This window comes from Lampris incognitus, chromosome 4, assembly GCF_029633865.1.
Source record: "Lampris incognitus isolate fLamInc1 chromosome 4, fLamInc1.hap2, whole genome shotgun sequence".
NCBI classification, from domain to species: domain Eukaryota; kingdom Metazoa; phylum Chordata; class Actinopteri; order Lampriformes; family Lampridae; genus Lampris; species Lampris incognitus.
The window spans coordinates 30,375,028-30,395,268 of NC_079214.1; the positions used below are offsets into that span (position 1 = coordinate 30,375,028).

At 43.3% G+C, this 20,241-nt stretch overlaps 1 protein-coding gene across 1 annotated transcript in view; it reads right to left on the minus strand.

Annotated features, from left to right (window-relative positions):
* ush2a (Usher syndrome 2A (autosomal recessive, mild)) overlaps positions 1 to 20,241 on the minus strand; it is a 577,949-nt gene that overhangs the window by 58,858 nt on the left and 498,850 nt on the right. The window contains 3 exon segments of the mRNA XM_056279331.1: positions 236 to 398; positions 734 to 892; positions 19,389 to 19,546. Of these exon segments, the coding sequence (XP_056135306.1) occupies positions 236 to 398; positions 734 to 892; positions 19,389 to 19,546 (480 nt within the window).

Below are 20,241 nucleotides of genomic sequence, written 5' to 3' on the forward strand. Positions count from 1 at the left end.
AAAAAATGAGGATTTAAGACGTGACTTCACTGTCACTTGGTATATTTAGTCTGTTTAGTGCGCCTGTATGTTAGCCCATATGCTTATAGGTGTGTGTGTGCATTTGACTATACATATGCATGTTTGTGTGGTTGTGTCTATATCTGATTTTGCATACCGTATGTCTCATGGATGGACATGTGCATCTTTGCTGATGCTAATGTGCATGTCAATGTGTGTGTGTCAGGCAGGTAACCTGTGTATAAAGTAGGAGGTGATGATTCCGTTGGGTTTTTGGGGTGCTGACCAGTGGACCTCCAAGACCCTGGCTCCAGCTGCTTTCACTGTGGGTGGTGCCAACCCTTCAGGTGGAGCCTCCAATGTCCGAGCATGCACTCCCTTCCCTACTCCACACCCAGCTGACAAAGGGAGATGTTCCAAGAGAGAAATGAGAAGAGAGGAACATTCATTCCAAAACATTCCAGAGATTAATTTGTATTTTCCTACATTATGTATGGGACAACCATATCACAACTGTAGGTTTTTCAAACCCTCTAAATTAAACTGTAAAGGCAGCCATGGCTTTTGAACTGCAGATGCTACATAATGGTCAAATTGTGTCAACCAGACAGGATCATGACAATAATCTTTCGAATGAATTTAATCTTAGAGGCATAAATGATCTTTTTTCTTTGTGATGTGCAACGAGGAGATTACAGCATTGAAATCTAAGTTTAGCTAATGTGTTACCTACCAATCTGACAGGCCTGTACTCTTATGTAATAGGTGGTGAAAGGCTCCAGATCTACTACACTGTGGTGCAGGTCCTGCCCAGCTGGCTGCACTTTGGCTGTGACACTTCCTGGGTTCACCAGGATGTTGTAATGTAGACGCTGACTACTGTTGAACTGAGCTGAAGGAATAGAAAGGAACAAACATAAGCAGAGAATGACCTTATTTTGGATGTGATGTCATAAACTACATTCACAGCTGGAATGTGGAAAGTGCAATTCATGATTTTTTTCCTTGACATCAAAAGGTACTGTAACATCTAGCTAACAAAACTCTATGGTTTATACGTCTGGAGTAAATTGCAACAGCAGACCAATAAGGACACTGACATGTGATCATGGCGGCATGGTGGCACAGTGGTTAGCACGGTCGCCTCACAGCAAGAAGGTCTTGGGTTTGAGCCCCAGGGTTGTCCAACCTTGGGGGTCATCCCAGGTCGTCCTCTGTGTGGAGTTTGCATGTTCTCCCCATAACTGTGTGGGTTTCCTCCGGGTGCTACGGTTTCCTCCCACAGTCCAAAGACATGCAGGTCAGGTGAATCAGCCATACTAAATTGTCCCTAGGTGTGAACGTGTGTGTGTGTGTGTGTGTTGGCCCTGTGATGGACTGGTGGCCTGTCCAGGTTGTCTCCCCGCCCGCTGCCCTATGACTGCTGGGATAGGCTTCAGCATCCCGTGACCCCAATTGGGATAAGTGGCTTAGATAATCAGGCATGAAAACGGATCAGGGGTGAAAAAGGTGAGAAGGATATGACCCTCTAGGGGGGTCCGGGAGCATGCTCCCCCGGAAGAAAATTTTGAACATTTCATATTTAAATGCATCAATCTGGTGCACTTCGAGAGAAAAATCAAGCATAATTACAAGACAGTATGTATATATTCACATTATGCTATATAAGAAACGAGACTGACAACTTATCTCATGAAATGAACAAGAGCGCAGCTTTAATATAGGGTATTCGTGGCAAAACAAGATAGGAATACTAACAACATATGTATGGGTGTAGTTTATATCTTTTTGGCAGAGAATGCACCGTGCAAATCCTTGTTTATTGATCTTCCGGAAGACATCTGACAGATGGAATGAGAGCTCTTGTTCTTTCACTCTTATTTTCCCTTCTAGTTTAAGCCACGACCAATTCCAGCTGCATTTGATGCCTGCATCCACTTGTTTTACAAGAAGAGCATCTTTCTCTCCTAACACACTCATTCTGGAAAAACAATGTTAACGTTAGTAGGGTTAACTTCTAATTTAATTGATAAGTGGTGGTTGTTCACACTTGGATCTGACGTTACATGTTATACAGATATCTGTCCACTTGAAATCAGATGTGTAAATGAGTGTTTCACAAGTTCAGATAAGTAACTTAGACTATAGGCCCAACGTTACCCTAACCCACAGGGTAAAATTGAAAATTGTTTTACACACAACGTTAGGCCTACATACATAGTTGGATTTCAGATTAAAAGGTATCCGGTATTTACAGTTACAATATAGTAGGTTAATAAGTAACATTACGTCCCTTCCACTGACTAACATTACTCAACATAATTCTGTGAATGTAAACTTACACGATGTATTTCGCTACGCTCGCCTGCGCTTTAGCGTGATCCTGGAACAGCCAGGCACTAGAGAGCCCCCAGGCTTGCACCACTCATAAATTGACGGTTACAGTCCAGTTCTTTGATATAAGCCTGTCCTGTGACACATACACATAGCTAACTTAGAACACAAAAAGCTAGCTAACATTAGCTAGCTAGCGTTAACGTTACCTCAGCCTCCCACCGCACCAGTTCCTCAGTCCACACGTCATGAAATGGGTTTTAGAGATTTTGAGAACTAGCCAACAGTTAACATTCATCGTGTTTCTTTTTGTGGGATAATGTTAGCTATACAACCTAGTCTGCTGCGTATACGGTGTAAGCTAACGTTAGCTAACGTTACCCTACTAACTAGCTAGCTAGCTAGCTAACAATTTTCCACAAGACGCAAATCTCTCCACCTGTCTGTGTGGAATATAGCTAACGTATGCGTCGATGACATGTGGATTCTTTATTAAATCTCTAGCTAGTGATAGATTAGCTACCTGAAATCATGTAGGACTAGGCTATTGTTGAGTGATATTAAATATAATCCGAGTGTATTTTGTATTACTCAGTATGTAACCAATGTATGTAACCAGAACAGAGGGTGAAGAAGACACCTTCATGTAGACCAATATATTGCAGGTCTCCCACAAGAATGTGGTTAGGGGAGGGGGTTGCCCCCCCCTGGGGCCTTGGGAGAGACACCGTGTCTGGTACGAGGAGGACCCCCAGATAAGATCAGTAGGTTGAAACAGGATGAGCACTTCTTAAAGCTCAACCACCAAAAGGTTCTATTGATAGGATAATCAAGACCAGAGGTGTCGTAAAGGAGAAGCAGGGGGTGTCTATATAACCCACCAGGACACACAAAGAAGTCAGACACACACGACGGATTGGCAGTGTGTCTCCAGATCTGTACTCAATAAAATTATTTTAATCTTCTAAAACGTAGTGGCTGTTTTCTTCACATCAACGGACCCGGGGACGAGGACCACGAAGGTGATTTGTCAACAAATTGGGGGCTTCGTCCGGGATGTGAAGAAGCAGTCCTAATTGGACAGTGTGGCTGCCCGCCGACACCTCCCGAGCTTGGGGTCGACCCACAATACGAATAAGGTAAGCAGAACCTGTTTTAACGAAATCTGCATATTGGACTGAATTACTAAATTGTACTAAGCTCAGGAAGGAGAAGGCGACCAGTTTAACAAAAAAAGTAGGGGTTGGAGTCCCCTACGGTAAGAGTAAAAAGGAGATAATCGGTATAAGAGGTTGGAGTCCTCTGTCTAAGATCCTAGGTAGTGGCGCACCCACTCACTCTCTGACGAGGGGGTGAGATTAAGGCTGGGAAAACTCTCCTGGGGAATTGAGGACCCCCAAAGGAGGGAAATAGAGCTCTGTAAGGGTTGGAGTCCCTGAAAAATTGGTTAAATACAGTAAGGGTTGGAGTCCCTGAAAAAGTGGTTAAATAGAGCTCAGTAAGGGTTGGAGTCCCTGAACAATTGGTTAAATACAGTAAGGGTTGGAGTCCCTGAACAATTGGTTAAATACAGTAAGGGTTGGAGTCCCTGAAAAATTGGTTAAATACAGTAAGGGTTGGAGTCCCTGAACAATTGGTTAAATACAGTAAGGGTTGGAGTCCCTGAACAATTGGTTAAATACAGTAAGGGTTGGAGTCCCTGAACAAGTGGTTAAATACAGTAAGGGTTGGAGTCCCTGAAAAATTGGTTAAATACAGTAAGGATTGGAGTCCCTAAAAATTGGTTAAATACAGTAAGGGTTGGAGTCCCTGAAAAATTGGTTAAATACAGTAAGGGTTGGAGTCCCTGAAAAATTGGTTAAATACAGTAAGGGTTGGAGTCCCTGAAAAAGTGGTTAAATACAGTAAGGGTTGGAGTCCCTGAAAAATTGGTTAAATACAGTAAGGGTTTCGAGTCCCTGAAAAATTGGTTAAATACAGTAAGGGTTGGAGTCCCTGAACAAGTGGTTAAATACAGTAAGGGTTGGAGTCCCTGAAAAATTGGTTAAATACAGTAAGGGTTGGAGTCCCTGAAAAATTGGTTAAATACAGTAAGGGTTGGAGTCCCTGAAAAATTGGTTAAATACAGTAAGGGTTGGAGTCCCTGAAAAATTGGTTAAATACAGTAAGGGTTGGAGTCCCTGAAAAAGTGGTTAAATACAGTAAGGGTTGGAGTCCCTGAACAAGTGGTTAAATACAGTAAGGGTTGGAGTCCCTGAAAAATTGGTTAAATACAGTAAGGGTTGGAGTCCCTGAACAAGTGGTTAAATACAGTAAGGGTTGGAGTCCCTGAAACATTGGTTAAATACAGTAAGGGTTGGAGTCCCTGAAAAATTGGTTAAATACAGTAAGGGTTGGAGTCCCTGAACAATTGGTTAAATACAGTAAGGGTTGGAGTCCCTGAACAATTGGTTAAATACAGTAAGGGTTGGAGTCCCTGAAAAATTGGTTAAATACAGTAAGGGTTGGAGTCCCTGAAAAATTGGTTAAATACAGTAAGGGTTGGAGTCCCTGAACAATTGGTTAAATACAGTAAGGGTTGGAGTCCCTGAAAAATTGGTTAAATACAGTAAGGGTTGGAGTCCCTGAAAAATTGGTTAAATACAGTAAGGGTTGGAGTCCCTGAACAATTGGTTAAATACAGTAAGGGTTGGAGTCCCTGAAAAATTGGTTAAATACAGTAAGGGTTGGAGTCCCTGAACAATTGGTTAAATACAGTAAGGGTTGGAGTCCCTGAACAATTGGTTAAATACAGTAAGAGTTGGAGTCCCTGAAAAATTGGTTAAATACAGTAAGGGTTGGAGTCCCTGAAAAATTGGTTAAATACAGTAAGGGTTGGAGTCCCTGAACAATTGGTTAAATACAGTAAGGGTTGGAGTCCCTGAAAAATTGGTTAAATACAGTAAGGGTTGGAGTCCCTGAACAATTGGTTAAATACAGTAAGGGTTGGAGTCCCTGAAAAATTGGTTAAATACAGTAAGAGTTGGAGTCCCTGAAAAATTGGTTAAATACAGTAAGGGTTGGAGTCCCTGAAAAATTGGTTAAATACAGTAAGGGTTGGAGTCCCTGAACAATTGGTTAAATACAGTAAGGGTTGGAGTCCCTGAAAAATTGGTTAAATACAGTAAGGGTTGGAGTCCCTGAAAAATTGGTTAAATACAGTAAGGGTTGGAGTCCCTGAAAAATTGGTTAAATACAGTAAGGGTTGGAGTCCCTGAAAAATTGGTTAAATACAGTAAGGGTTGGAGTCCCTGAAAAATTGGTTAAATACAGTAAGGATTGGAGTCCCTGAACAATTGGTTAAATAGAGTAAGGTTTGGAGTCCCTGAAAAATTGGTTAAATACAGTAAGGGCTGGAGTCCCTGAAAAATTGGTTAAATACAGTAAGGGTTGGAGTCCCTGAACAAGTGGTTAAATACAGTAAGGGTTGGAGTCCCTGAAAAATTGGTTAAATACAGTAAGGGTTGGAGTCCCTGAAAAATTGGTTAAATACAGTAAGGGTTGGAGTCCCTGAACAATTGGTTAAATACAGTAAGGGTTGGAGTCCCTGAACAATTGGTTAAATACAGTAAGGGTTGGAGTCCCTGAACAAGTGGTTAAATACAGTAAGGGTTGGAGTCCCTGAAAAATTGGTTAAATACAGTAAGGGTTGGAGTCCCTGAAAAATTGGTTAAATACAGTAAGGGTTGGAGTCCCTGAACAATTGGTTAAATACAGTAAGGGTTGGAGTCCCTGAACAATTGGTTAAATACAGTAAGGGTTGGAGTCCCTGAAAAATTGGTTAAATACAGTAAGGGTTGGAGTCCCTGAACAATTGGTTAAATACAGTAAGGGTTGGAGTCCCTGAACAATTGGTTAAATACAGTAAGGGTTGGAGTCCCTGAAAAATTGGTTAAATACAGTAAGGGTTGGAGTCCCTGAAAAAGTGGTTAAATACAGTAAGGGTTGGAGTCCCTGAAAAATTGGTTAAATACAGTAAGGGTTGGAGTCCCTGAAAAATTGGTTAAATACAGTAAGGGTTGGAGTCCCTGAAAAATTGGTTAAATACAGTAAGGATTGGAGTCCCTGAAAAATTGGTTAAATACAGTAAGGGTTGGAGTCCCTGAAAAATTGGTTAAATACAGTAAGGGTTGGAGTCCCTGAACAATTGGTTAAATACAGTAAGGGTTGGAGTCCCTGAACAATTGGTTAAATACAGTAAGGGTTGGAGTCCCTGAAAAATTGGTTAAATACAGTAAGGGTTGGAGTCCCTGAACAATTGGTTAAATACAGTAAGGGTTGGAGTCCCTGAAAAATTGGTTAAATACAGTGAGAGTTGGAGTCCCTGAAAAATTGGTTAAATACAGTAAGGGTTGGAGTCCCTGAAAAATTGGTTAAATACAGTAAGGGTTGGAGTCCCTGAACAATTGGTTAAATACAGTAAGGGTTGGAGTCCCTGAAAAATTGGTTAAATACAGTAAGGGTTGGAGTCCCTGAAAAATTGGTTAAATACAGTAAGGATTGGAGTCCCTGAACAATTGGTTAAATAGAGTAAGGTTTGGAGTCCCTGAAAAATTGGTTAAATACAGTAAGGGTTGGAGTCCCTGAACAATTGGTTAAATAGAGTAAGGGTTGGAGTCCCTAACAGATAGACAGGAGACGTAAAAGGTAGAATGGAAAAAGAAGAAGGAGAAAAAAGCGGGAGCGGACCGCAGTGGAAGTCCCTGCAGAAGCAGAGCGACATACTGATACAAATGATGACGAACCAAAAAAATGAGGGTGCCAAGGCAAAGGCGAGACAAAGGGAGGAAGAACAAAGGAGGTTAGAAGAAGCTATTATATTGGGAGAGAGAGAAAGGCGGAGGATGCCGTTCCGTTGGGAAGGTATTTGTGACGGGTGAAAAGGGTGAAGAGAAGCCCCGGTGGAAGTCCTTACGGGAACAAATAGATGTACTGGTCAGAATAATGTTGAATACTCGGAAAAGAAAGAGTGTGAAAGTAGGGAAAGAAAAAGCTACAGATAACTATGACACAAAACCATTGGTACCAAACCGCACCTTGACTGACCCTGACTGACTTTTGTGTTTGACATGACTTGTCTGTGTGTGTGTTCATAGTTTGTTCTGTGGTGTTTGTCCGTCTGGCCATTTTGTGTTGTTTAGAAGTTGCAAGTCCTTGAGAGTGGCTTAAATGGGGATATAAAAGCTGGGGGAGGTTTTGTTTTGGCTTTTCCAAACCTTTTGTTTTCCTGACAATTGGGGTGTGAGAGGAGTCTTCAGAGACCACCTCGTTTAGCATCCTTATCAGACCCAACCCGGCTTTTCGTCTTGTGTGACAAACAACTGGCTTTAGAAAGTCACCAACCTGAAGCATTAATTATTTAAATCCTTTCAAGAAATCTATTTCTTTTCTTTTTGAGGTACCTCATATAAAATGTGATATATCCATTTGGTTTTTGGTTTTTGTTTTTTGTTTTTGTTGCATTGAAATGTTTTTGTGGTGTATTTTTTACATTAAATTGATCCTGTCCTCACTTCTTTTAGGATTCCCCTAAACCGAAGAAATTCCTGTCCCTGTTTCATTTTCTGAACTGTTAAGCAAAGCTCTGTTATGTCCAACGCCACAGCTGCAATATTTTTAATTTTACTTGTTCTGTTTTTCTTTCTGTTACTGGGATTTTTTTTAAAGAATAACTGGTGGGAACCAACTGCCTACCCACTTCACACCTTGGGGGAATGGGGGGTTGCCTTGAGAGTAACAGGGACAGTGTAAACCACAGTTATGTTGTTTTAAGCTGTTGTTGTTTTTCTTTCCATTAGAAGACACCCATTGGTTTATTTGTTTTTATGTTGACTTTCCTCTGTGTTAAATTGAACTTGTTTTGTTTTTCAACTCTAAGGTGTGAATTTTATGATGTTCTTTTTTTTAAAGAGGGTATTCATTTCTTTGACAATTTCTTGTGAGGAGGACGATTACATTTTATTTGGATATGAATGAAACCTACTGAGTCCTGCGTTTTAAAGGTCTATGCTATGGCCAAGTTTATGTTATTTTTTACCATGAGTTTAAACCTCCTCATAAGACTAATTTTTGGTTTGATTTATTTGGTTTTAACTGATTACATCAATTTCTTTGTATTGTTAATTGAGCATTTATTTTCTTTGAAACCCCACCTCCCTCTTTTTGGGGCCTTGAAAAGGGGCTTCTTGTTGTTTCATTTGGTTAAGGTGGGGGGCATTTGTTTTTTGTCTTCAAACAGCTCATTGTTTCATTGATTTACAAGATACCTTATGGTTTTATTCATTTAGGTTTATTTGAAAGTTCAGGATCTGAGACAACAACTATCTTTATTATCCCTCGTCTGTTTTCGTTTTAAAGACAATTTATTTCAGAGAAGTACAACATTACAGACTTCGGAACATTTGTAAACAGCTTGGATGAAATGAAAGTCCGATTCATTCGACTGCATGAAATTGTTTTTGGGTTTACTAACAACTAACATACAAACTGATCATATCATACTTTCTTTTTTTTTTCTCTTCTCCTTCATGGTTAAATGGGTTGACACAATGTGTTCTGTTCTTGTGTAAAGACAGGGGTAGTGGGAATGAGGAATTGAAATCTAGAATGGTTGTGAGCCTTCTTCTGTACAGTTTTCTTTGATTTTTACTTCATAAGAAACAAACGGATACAAACTTGGATCATAGCGGAAGTATCTGAAGAACACTGAATCAAGTTGACTACGAATCTTCAGGATCCTAGAATGACAGTGTTTTCAGTGTTGTGCAGTTTCTCTCTGAAAGTTTTTCCCTCCAGATATTGTCACCACCTGCTCCTCCCCCTCCTCCAGACGGGCTGAGTAACACCCCCACTTCCGTGGTACCGGGTCTAGGGGCCCAGGGTATGCTCCACGGGAAGACAACCTCCCGGCTGGACAGAACAAAGAGCAACCCGCCACATAATGTGGCTGTAGGAGCTGTGTCTGTGTAAGGGTGGTCTCCATGGTGTCCCGGTTAGCTTCCGGGTGAGAGAGGAGGTGAGGGTGGTCTGCTCCTGGCCCAGCCAATCCCCCCACACATGAAGACCCCTCTGGTTGTCTAGATGAGACTAGCACCAACTAGCTAGCTCTGGAGACCATAGACTTGGGTTTGGCTTTGAGAGTCCGAAATCGCCTTGCCTCTGTGGAGTCTGTAACCAGTGACAACTTTGAACGTTTAACTGCAGCTGAGTCCACCATCAAAATGGTCCGAACCCAAAACCGGTCTCTGCAGGACCGAATCGACGACCTCGAGAACCGATCTCGGAGGGTCAATCTCCATGCACTGAACATTTTTGAAGGCAGTGAGGCTGGTAGAGATCCGGTGCAGTTCATGTCGGAGATGCTGATGCAAATAATGGGTCCTGATGTCTTTTACTCGCCTGGCCGAAGCAGCATCACTTTTACTCCTCACCTGCTGCATTGTGCCCATAGTTCGGCGTTTGATACACGGCCTTATTGCTACTCAGCTCGTGTATTATCACCTCCTTGCCCAACAGGAAGGGGACCTTGTTTCATCTTCCCCTTCTATGTTACCTTTGGGTGTTCAATGATGAACAAAAGGGGGAATAGTGGAGTACAAATAGTACTCCATGTGCACTCCGTAGGTACTCTGTAGTTTTCCACATCTCTGTGTGTATGAAACTTCTCATACACTGCAGACGACAAATGGTCACTAACACATGAGGGCCTCCCCAGCCTTGGGCAGTAAAGATAACAACAAGGGGTCACTAAAACATGAGGGCCACTCCGGCCTGGGGCAGTAAAAGAATAAATCTACAGACACTCACCAGGCACAGAACATGACTGATGTTTTCCTGCATTCCTTCGTAAGACAACACCTTGGTTAATGCAGGAAACATAGGGTATGACACGACGGACTGTGCTATAAAAAACCCTATCTCCAGTATAGGGGCGGAGCATATCCTCACAGACTGACTCCTCTGTGATTATATGACTCTCCATCTGCAGATGCATTAGAGATTTTCTGTTTGCTCCAATATTTGTCCGATGATTGTTCGTCCCAGAGGTTGCTGGGGCAAGAGCCCATTAAGAGGATAAGAAAATCCACAATTTGGTGTCAGAAGTGGGATCTCGCGTCGCTCGCCAAGCGGACAACCGGCGGACTGATCTTCTCGGGACAAGAACATAGTTACCGATCTCCCAATAACCTAAGAAAGGGAGAGGCGGGTGGTCCGTTTGGTCGGTGTCGCCGAGATTCCTCAGCAAAACCCTGGGAGATTCGTCGCACGCGTAAGATAATTTAAAAACGCACATGAGGTCGTGCACTGACAATAATGCGGCTGTTTACCCTCGGTCTCGCACTAACAAGAGTGCTGGTAGGATTAAGTGAGAAAAAAAGAAGAAAAAACAAGGAAAAAAAAGGGTAACCATATACTCAGACTCGGAATAGAGCATGTAGGGGCTGTTCAGATGAATGGAAATCTTTGCCATTGGTGGCATCCTTTTTTGACTGACATGACTAAATACCACGTCAAGAGTTGCCCCATTTGCACTCAGTATAATCCACGCCCCACCATAAAACCTGAAATGGGGGGATTTCCCCTGATCTCTTGTCCAGGACAAGAGGTGGTATTGGATTATATGGATATGGGGGAAGCCAAGAGGGTGAAAGGATACCAGTATTTGTTGGTGTGTGTGGATCAATTGACAGGGTGGCCGGAGGCATGGCCGGCAAAAAAGGAAGATAGCGCCACTGTTATAAAATGCTTGATTAACCACTACATACCTCGACATGGATTCCCCTCCAAAATCCGCTCCGACAACGGATCTCATTTTAAGGGGGCCGACCTCAGAAAGGTCGAGAGCCTATTAGGACTGAAACACGCCTTTGGGACCGTATACCATCCACAGTCCCAGGGCAAGGTAGAAAGAATGAATCACAACCTCAAACAAAAACTGGCTAAAATTTGTGCTCAAACTAAAATGAATTGGGTTGAGGCCCTTCCCTTGGCACTAATGACGATTAGGTCACCAGTCAATCAGGGGACCGGGTTCACCCCATATGAATTAATGACGGGGCGACAGTTTCCGGGGCCAGGGGCGGCCCCAACGGAGGGACTAGAGTCAATGGGGGGAACTAAAAGCACATGGTTTAAAGAATTACAGGCTTTGGTTTCAGATTTCTCCGGACAGGTTGGCGAAAGACGCACGCCAGCACCGGAATCCACCCTCCCCCAGGCGCGGTGGATCCTGTTGCGACCCATTAAGTGGAAGTGGGCGGAGCCCCGGTGGACCGGACCCTACGAGGTGGTAGAGAGGTCGTCTCATGCAGTCCGGCTGAAAGGGAAAGGAGAAGTCTGGTACCACTGGAGCCAGTGTGCTGTCGCGGAGGGGCCCGGACGGACCCTAGACGCTATACCCGAGGGCCTACAGGAGGCAACGTCCCCCCAGGAAGAGAGACCAGATTCCAGCGAAACACCAAACCACACTGTTAGCTTGGAACAGGGTGAAAGTGCTGGTAACCTCTCCCCTAGGTCATAGAGGAACCCAGCCGGACGATCACATACCCGGCTAGAAGAAGCTGATTCGGGAGGAACGGTCCAGCAGATCGGCGACCCAGCAGCCTGCGCCATGACGGTCAAAAGAATTCACCATCATGTAGAAACTAGATTTGCGGTTGGGGCTTTGGCCGTGGTGATGTGGCTGACCGTGTGCGTCTGGGCTTTTGATTTAACCCAGAGCCGGGCAAAGAGGGACGAGGTAAAAAGGGGGTGTTTGCTCTATGTTTGGGGACCAGTGTTGTACTTTCATTCCCAATAACACCGCCCCAGATGGATCTGTTACACGAGCCCTCGAGGGTCTGAGGGCATTATCACAGACCATGCATGAGCACTCTGGGATTGCCAACCCGTTTGAAAGATGGCTCGCTTCCCTATTTGGCAAGTGGAAGGGTATTGTAATGTCCCTCCTCCTTTCCCTCGCCATATTTCTGGCTATACTAGTAACTTGCGGTTGCTGCTTCATACCCTGCCTGCGTTCCCTGGTAAACCGGCTCATCATCACGGCTATCGACCGTAAAGACGGGAACTACCGCCCCCTATGATGCCCCTGTTTGTCCTGAACCCCTTAGATCAGGAGTTAGAAGCCTTTTAGTGATCTCCTTAGAGGAGATCAAAAGGGGGAATTGTTGAGTGATATTAAATATAATCCGAGTGTATTTTGTATTACTCAGTATGTAACCAATGTATGTAACCAGAACAGAGGGTGAAGAAGACACCTTCATGTAGACAAATATATTGCAGGTCTCCCACAAGAATGTGGTTAGGGGAGGGGGTTGCCCCCCCCTGGGGCCTTGGGAGAGACACCGTGTCTGGTACGAGGAGGACCCCCTGCTAAGATCAGTAGGTTGAAACAGGATGAGCACTTCTTAACCACCAAAAGGTTCTATTGATAGGATAATCAAGACCAGAGGTGTCGTAAAGGAGAAGCAGGGGGTGTCTATATAACCCACCAGGACACACAAAGAAGTCAGACACACACGACGGATTGGCAGTGTGTCTCCAGATCTGTACTCAATAAAATTATTTTAATCTCCTAAAACGTAGTGGCAGTTTTCTTCACATCAACGGACCCGGGGACGAGGACCACGAAGGTGATTTCTCAACACTATGTCAACAGAGCTCCTGAGTAACGTTATACATCAGAAAATATTGAAATGATTGAAACGCTCACCAAATTCAGTCAGGCAGGCATCAGTCAGCTAACGTTAGTCCAAAGAGTCGTCTTCCCTCAGCCCCATGGAATGCTCAGCCCCGCGCGCTGCTCCATCAATCGCTTTGGTCAGCACAAGCACTCGCTGCACGAGCACTTCACGAACCAATCGGGTAGCGGTACCTTCCCAGAGAAGACTGGTGACGTGAGGCGCCTCGCGCTCGTAGGGGGAATATTTTTGTCAATGAAAAAGAATTCGAATTCGATAGGACAGCTCACCATGGCTCCGCGCTCTCATGTATAACTCCATCTTCATGTCCAGTCCATACCCCCCCCCCCCCACACACACAAACAAAATATTTTTTTCATCGGATCTACACGATTCACGTAGGTCACCTATTTTGGATTCAAAACGGTGAATTTCGCCGAAAGGTGAGTGATTTTCATGCCTGATAATGGATGGATGGATGAACATGACCATTCCACTAGTCTGGATCACCTGCCTTCCATAATGTGTTTGATAATCCTAACCATGATATTACATGGCTTTCTACTGCAGCAACTGTGAGCCAGAAGCCTAAAAGTCAGATGTAGAAGGTAAATTTGGGTCCTCAATTTGTTTTGGAGAAAACAATTATTTTTTTTACTGAACAATTTGAACTTTATATAAAACATCAAGCCATATGAGTAGGCTGAATGTCTAAAATAAAACATGGTAGCCTGAAATAGGGTACATTTTAATTGGTAACTTTGCACTATAGCAAACAAATACAATTTGGGTCCTCAGCATATATAAATGTATTTTATCAGACAAAACAATCACCTCACTGACGAAAAGACAGGAGGTGGAGCTGGAGGTGGCAGAGTTGAAGATGCTAAGATTTTCGTTGGGAGTGACGAAGAAGGACAGGATTAGGAATGATTATATTAGAGGGACAGCTCAGGTTGGACGGTTTGGAGACAAAGCAAAAGAGGCAAGATTGAGATGGTTTGGACATGTGTGGAGGAGAAATGTTGGGTATATTGGGAGAAGGATGCTGAATATGGAGCTGCCAGGGAAGAGTAAAAGAGGAAGACCAAAGAAGAGGTTTATGGATGTGGTGAGGGAGGACATGCAGGTGGCTGGCATGACAGAGGAAGATGCAGAGGACAGGAAGAGATGGAAACGGATGATCCACTGTGGCGACCCCTAACGGGAGCAGCCAAAAGTAGTAGTAATAGTAGTTATCAGACAAAATAGTTTGAGTTTCAATTCTGCCCATTTTTTTCCAAAGCATTAACAAGTCAAGTCAAGTCAATTTTATTTGTATAGCCCAATATCCCAAATTACAAATTTGCCTCATCGGCCTTTACATAACATAACATAACATAACATAACATAACATAATATAACACAACATAACATAACATAACATAACATGCTTCCTCTATAAAGCATTGCAGTTTACACAGGTTGCTGTGATAATAACAGCGACCTGTATTTTGATTACAAGCTGTAGATTCAGTTGGTTATCAACCAAACTGACAATGGAAAAAATAGATGAGCAAGTTCAAAAATAGAGGGAATGAGTTGAACATTCACAATCAAGTTCATAGTGCAATTTAAAGGGCAAAGCATGTCCATCCATCCATCCATCCATTATCCAAACCGCTTATCCTGCTCTCAGGGTCGTGGGGATGTTGGAGCCTATCCTAGCAGTCATTGGGTGGCAGGCGGGGAGACACCCTGGACAGGCCGCCAGTCCATCACCGGGCCCACACACACATAGGAACAATTTAGTATGGCCGATTCACCTGACCTGCATGTCTTTGGACTGTGGGAGGAAACTGAAGCACCCGTAGGAAACCCACACTGACACGGGAAGCACATGCGAACTCCACACAGAGGATGACCCAGGACGACCCTCAAGGTTGGACTACCCCGGGGCTCGAACGCAGGACCTTCTTGCTGTGAGGCAAAGCACATCATTAAGACTAAATGTGAAGTCCAGTTTAATTATGCACAGCTGTGGTCAGGGTGCATTTATTGACAGTTTTGTAAGTGTAGATAGTGTCACCTCTGGTTTTGTAAGGTCTATCTCTAGAAGTAGCTATATAACTCCTACAAACGGATCTCCTCCCTTTCATCATCTTTATCTTAAAACTTCATTGCCACATTCTTCATATTCTGGTCTCACAAACACTAAATCACCGAAATGTATGCAAACAGAAACATGTGCACATGCACACGCACACGCACGCACACACACACACACACACACACACACAAACACACACACACACACCTAGACTTTGTTAATATTCTCGCCGAGGTTTTTTCCATAATTCAGGCCAACTGTATTGTGATGGGTTATTCAACATTCATGAACTCTGGATATCTAGAGAACGAACTGATTACCAGACAAATGAAAGACTTCAATTATTCACCCCCAAACTCACACATACACACACACCCAAAGACACACACACACCTTCAACCTCAGCACATGGAACCTTTTACACCACCACACCTCCTCTGCATTTATACTACACTTTCAGTTAACATACATTAATGGAAAAATACATGCACCTATGCACACAAACACAAAAACACACACAAACCAGGGTTATAGTACATCACCCTTTAAGTTTCTTTAGTTATAACCAATTATCTGTTTTTGAGTGTTGTGATGCACATTTACATACTCACAAACACAGTAACATGGAAGTACTATACACAAATGCATAGGTAGACGCACAGATAAAAAACATGTATGCTAAAGTATACACAATGCAGGTATGAAAACACACAAAGCAAAACAGTACACGCACACACACACACATACATACTAACATGGAGAGTTGATACGAAGGCAGGGGGGAAAGCCTTTTAAAGAGCCATACGTCAAGACATTGGGTATATGAAGACACATGCATGCACACAAACATGCACATATACACATACACATAAACACACGCTTATGTAAACATAGACACACAAACACACACAACCACATGCACACACCTATGTAAACACACACACACACACACACACACACACACACACACACACACACACACACACACACACACACACACACACACGCACAGAGTCAAAAACACTCCAAACTCTGGGCTCAGGGAGTTAACCAAGCGTGAGAACCCAGGCGATATTTTCCCTCCTTTAAAATCAACCCATAATGACCCCAGAATAGGCCTGCCTATGGAAATATCTCCACAATAATGCGCACACACATGCATACACAAACACACACACACGTGCACACACGCGTGTATAAAGATGTACACAAACATATACAAACACATTCAGACACAAGCACCTACACACACAGGCGTAGACAAGAAGAAAGAACGGTCTTCTCAAGCAGCCCATATAAGCTGTTTCTGAGAGAGGAAAATAGCCTAATGAGAGAGTAATAGTCAATGATAGATGGGTTGGGGCAGACAATCACTGCCCTATATGCATAAAACCCAGCCCAGGTTGGGGGAATGTGTGTATGCATGCATGTGTGTGTGTTGGTATTTGTGCGCACAAGAAAAGGTCTGGGGAGGCCAGAAGGTGAATAGAAAACAACTGAGGGCTATTGCCTTGCACTGACCTCTGTTACCCTGTAAGGGAATTAATTTTTCTGGAAAAAGGTGATTCATCTGGGTAAAAATAAAAATGTTCCGCACTTCATTTCACTCAGCTTGATGTATTGTTTTTGTGGTGTACTGACTGCTTCAGTTTCCTCAAAATTTACAGGGGACCAGTCCCCCCCCCCTCTATTTGTATATATGGACACATCTGAAACATTAGAGTGAATCCTTGCTCTTCTCTGTTTTGATTTTGAACACTGACTGCTGCAATATACTATATAAGGTAGATTTATGAGTGTAAAATTCTATGAGAGCTATTGTCATGGGTTCAGTTGATTCTCATCAACCCTATAGACAAGACAATCGGCTTAGCTTAGTTAATGCTTGATTGATCCATTTTTTCTGTCCGTGATGCATTGTCACGGTGACCATGCTCAGCAACCACACAATTACCCATAACTCCATAGTAGATGCCTGGCTCGGTGAGTATGCATGGTCAATGACTTGATAAATCAGGAGGTTGTGATTGGTTAATGAATACAGACCTCCAAACACTGATTGCTTTCGGCATCTGAAAGGTTCATCTCAGGGTTTCACAATAAATTGCTCTTTGAAACAGACGGCCCCATAAACACCCATGGATCGACGCAAGAAAGGCCAAGCGTTTGAAAGCTGTTCTAAAAGTGAACTTTCACAGCACAGCTGATGTCTACAACCACAAGAATATCCCCTAACTTCATATGGAAAGCAATACTTTACTTTTAAAGAGTTTTGAGATTTTGCACATTTAAAAGAAACATAAGATCATATCTACACACTGATACAGACATAGAGCAGTTGAGAAACAGGACATAGCGGGAATTGGTCCTAAAATAGGCAGGTCTAGAAGGGGAGGGACTGGTGTCTAAAGCACCATCCTAGATCACAGAATACATCCAAATCAACATGTTTAAAGATAGTAAACTAAAGTGAAAACATGAACACTTCACTCTTGATGAGAAAATGCAAATTTACAGTCCTTAATCTGTCTTGTCATCCTGACATAACAGATACATACATTCTGAACATCCATCCATCCATCCATGATCCAAGCGGCTTATCCCAATTGGAGTCGCGGGATATTGGAGCCTATCCCAGCGGTCATTGGGCAGCAGGTGGGGAGACACCCTGGACAGGCCGCCAGTCCATTACAGGGCCAACACATTCACACCTAGGGACAATTTAGTATGGCCGGTTCACCTGACCTACATGTCTTTGAACGGTGGGAGGAAGCCGCAACACCCGGAGGAAACCCACACAGACACGGGGAGAACATGCAAACACCACACAGAGGATGACCTGGGATGACCCTCAAGGTTGGACAACCCTGGGGTTCGAACCAAGGACCTTCTTGCTGTGAGGTGACCGCACTAACCACTGTGCCACCGTGCCACCTTGGACATACATACTGTATCCAAAGATTCTCTGCTGGCAATGACTTAGTAATCATCTGTTCATCTAGCTATCGTTGAGTTCATCCATCTCTCCTTACATACATTTTATTATTTTATTATCCATCTATCTATCAAAAGTATGTGGACACCCCTTCTAATGAGTGAATTTGGCTATTTCAGCCACATCCATTGCTGGTAGATATATAAAACTGGGCATACAGCCATGCAATCTTCATAGACAGACACTGGCAGTAGAATGGGTTGTACTGAAGAGCTCAGTGACTTTCAACGTGGCACTGTCATAAGATGCCACCTTTCCAACAAGTCAGTTGGTCAAATTTCTGCCCTGCTAACTCAGCTGTGAAGCGGTAGGCCACACAAGCTCACAGAACGGGATCGTCAAGTGCTGAAAAATGTAGCACGTAAAAACCGTCTGTCCTTGGTTGCAATGCTCACTACCGAGTTCGAAATGGCCTCTGGAAGCAATATCAGCACAAGAACTGTTTGTCAGGAGCTTCATGAAATGGGTTTCCGTGGCTGAGCAGCCATAAACAAGCCTAAGATCACCATGTGCAATACCAAACGTCAGCTGGAGTGGTGTAACGCACATCACCATTGGACTCTGGAGCAGTGGAAACACGTTCTTTGGAGTGATGAATCATGCTTCACTATCTGACAGTCTGACGGACAAATCTGGATTTGGCAGGTGCCAGGAGAACGCTACCTGCTCGAATGCATAGTGCCAACTGGAAAGTTTGGTGGAGGAGGAATAATTGTCTGGGGCTGTTTTTCATGGTTCAGGCTTGGCCCCCTAGTTGCAGTGAAGGGAAATCTTAATGCTACAGCATACAATGGCATTGTGTGCTTCCAAACTTGTTAGCAACAATTTGGGGGAGGCTCTTCCCTGTTTCAGCATGACAACGCACAAAGCAAGTTCCATAAAGATATAGTTTGCCTAGTTTGGTGTGGAAGAACTTGACTGGCCTGCACAGAGCCCTGACCTTAACCTCATCCAAAATCTTTGGGATAAAGTGGAATGCAGACTGCAAGCCAGGCCTTCTCACCCAACATCAGTATCCAACCTCAGTAATGATCTTATGGCTAAGTGGGAGTAAATCCCTGCAGTTATGTTTCAAAATCTATAGTGGAAAGCCTCCCCTATCAGTAAAAGGGGGTCCACACTGATGCCCTTGGTTTTGGAATGAGATGTTCAACAAGCACATATGGGTGTGATGTTTTGGTGTTCACATAATTTTGGCTATGTAGGGTATTATCCATCTAAAACACACAAATATATTTTGGGTTTTACTCACCAGGATGAGTCCAGGCTAGAAAGAGGGAGCGGGGACCAGAAACTGTGACATTGTGGGGAGGTGGGATTCCAGTGGGGCAGAAGGCTGGAGTTTGGATGACATACCTGTCACTGACACTACTCCCACCGCCTGTACTAGCCTCTAGCTCATACACATACCTGATGAGGAGGAAGAATGAAAGAGAAGGAGGAATGAAGAGACAACATATTATGGCAGAAATTAGACCTCTGCAATTATTCATTTTGTTTTCTAAAGATGGTCGCTGTTGGTAATATTTGGATTTGTTTCCAGTTTTAAGATGTCATTAGAAGCCCCTGGTAAATTAAATATCTGTAATTGTGAGCATAGAAATGATAATGGCTAGATAATACATAGATAAATGAGCAGGTGGTCCACCCATTCCCGATTTGAGCCCCCTCCTCCACTCACACATATATACACACACACACACCTTGAAAGTACACATACATACCCCCAGGGAATTGTGTTGTGTGATAAGGAGGAGTTGCACCCAGTTGTGCTCCATTACCAATATGTCAAAAACACAGCAAAAATGCAATTTTTGACTAAAACCATTTCATAAAGTAACTGTAGACCCAAGAAAGAATATGTTTCATCGCACTGGATCAGTATTTGACTTAAGTGGGCATTAATATTCAATTTTATGCATACTATTCTTTACACAGAAAAATGCTCTCTTAAAGGCACACTATAAAAACAAACTACCAAAAAGTGACATGATTTAACAAAGACATCAGGGACTCTACCCATATTTACTGAATATTCCTCCTTAAGTTCCTGTAATCACAACAATGTGTGCCATTTAGTGCCCCGAGAATTCAATCCCTGACCA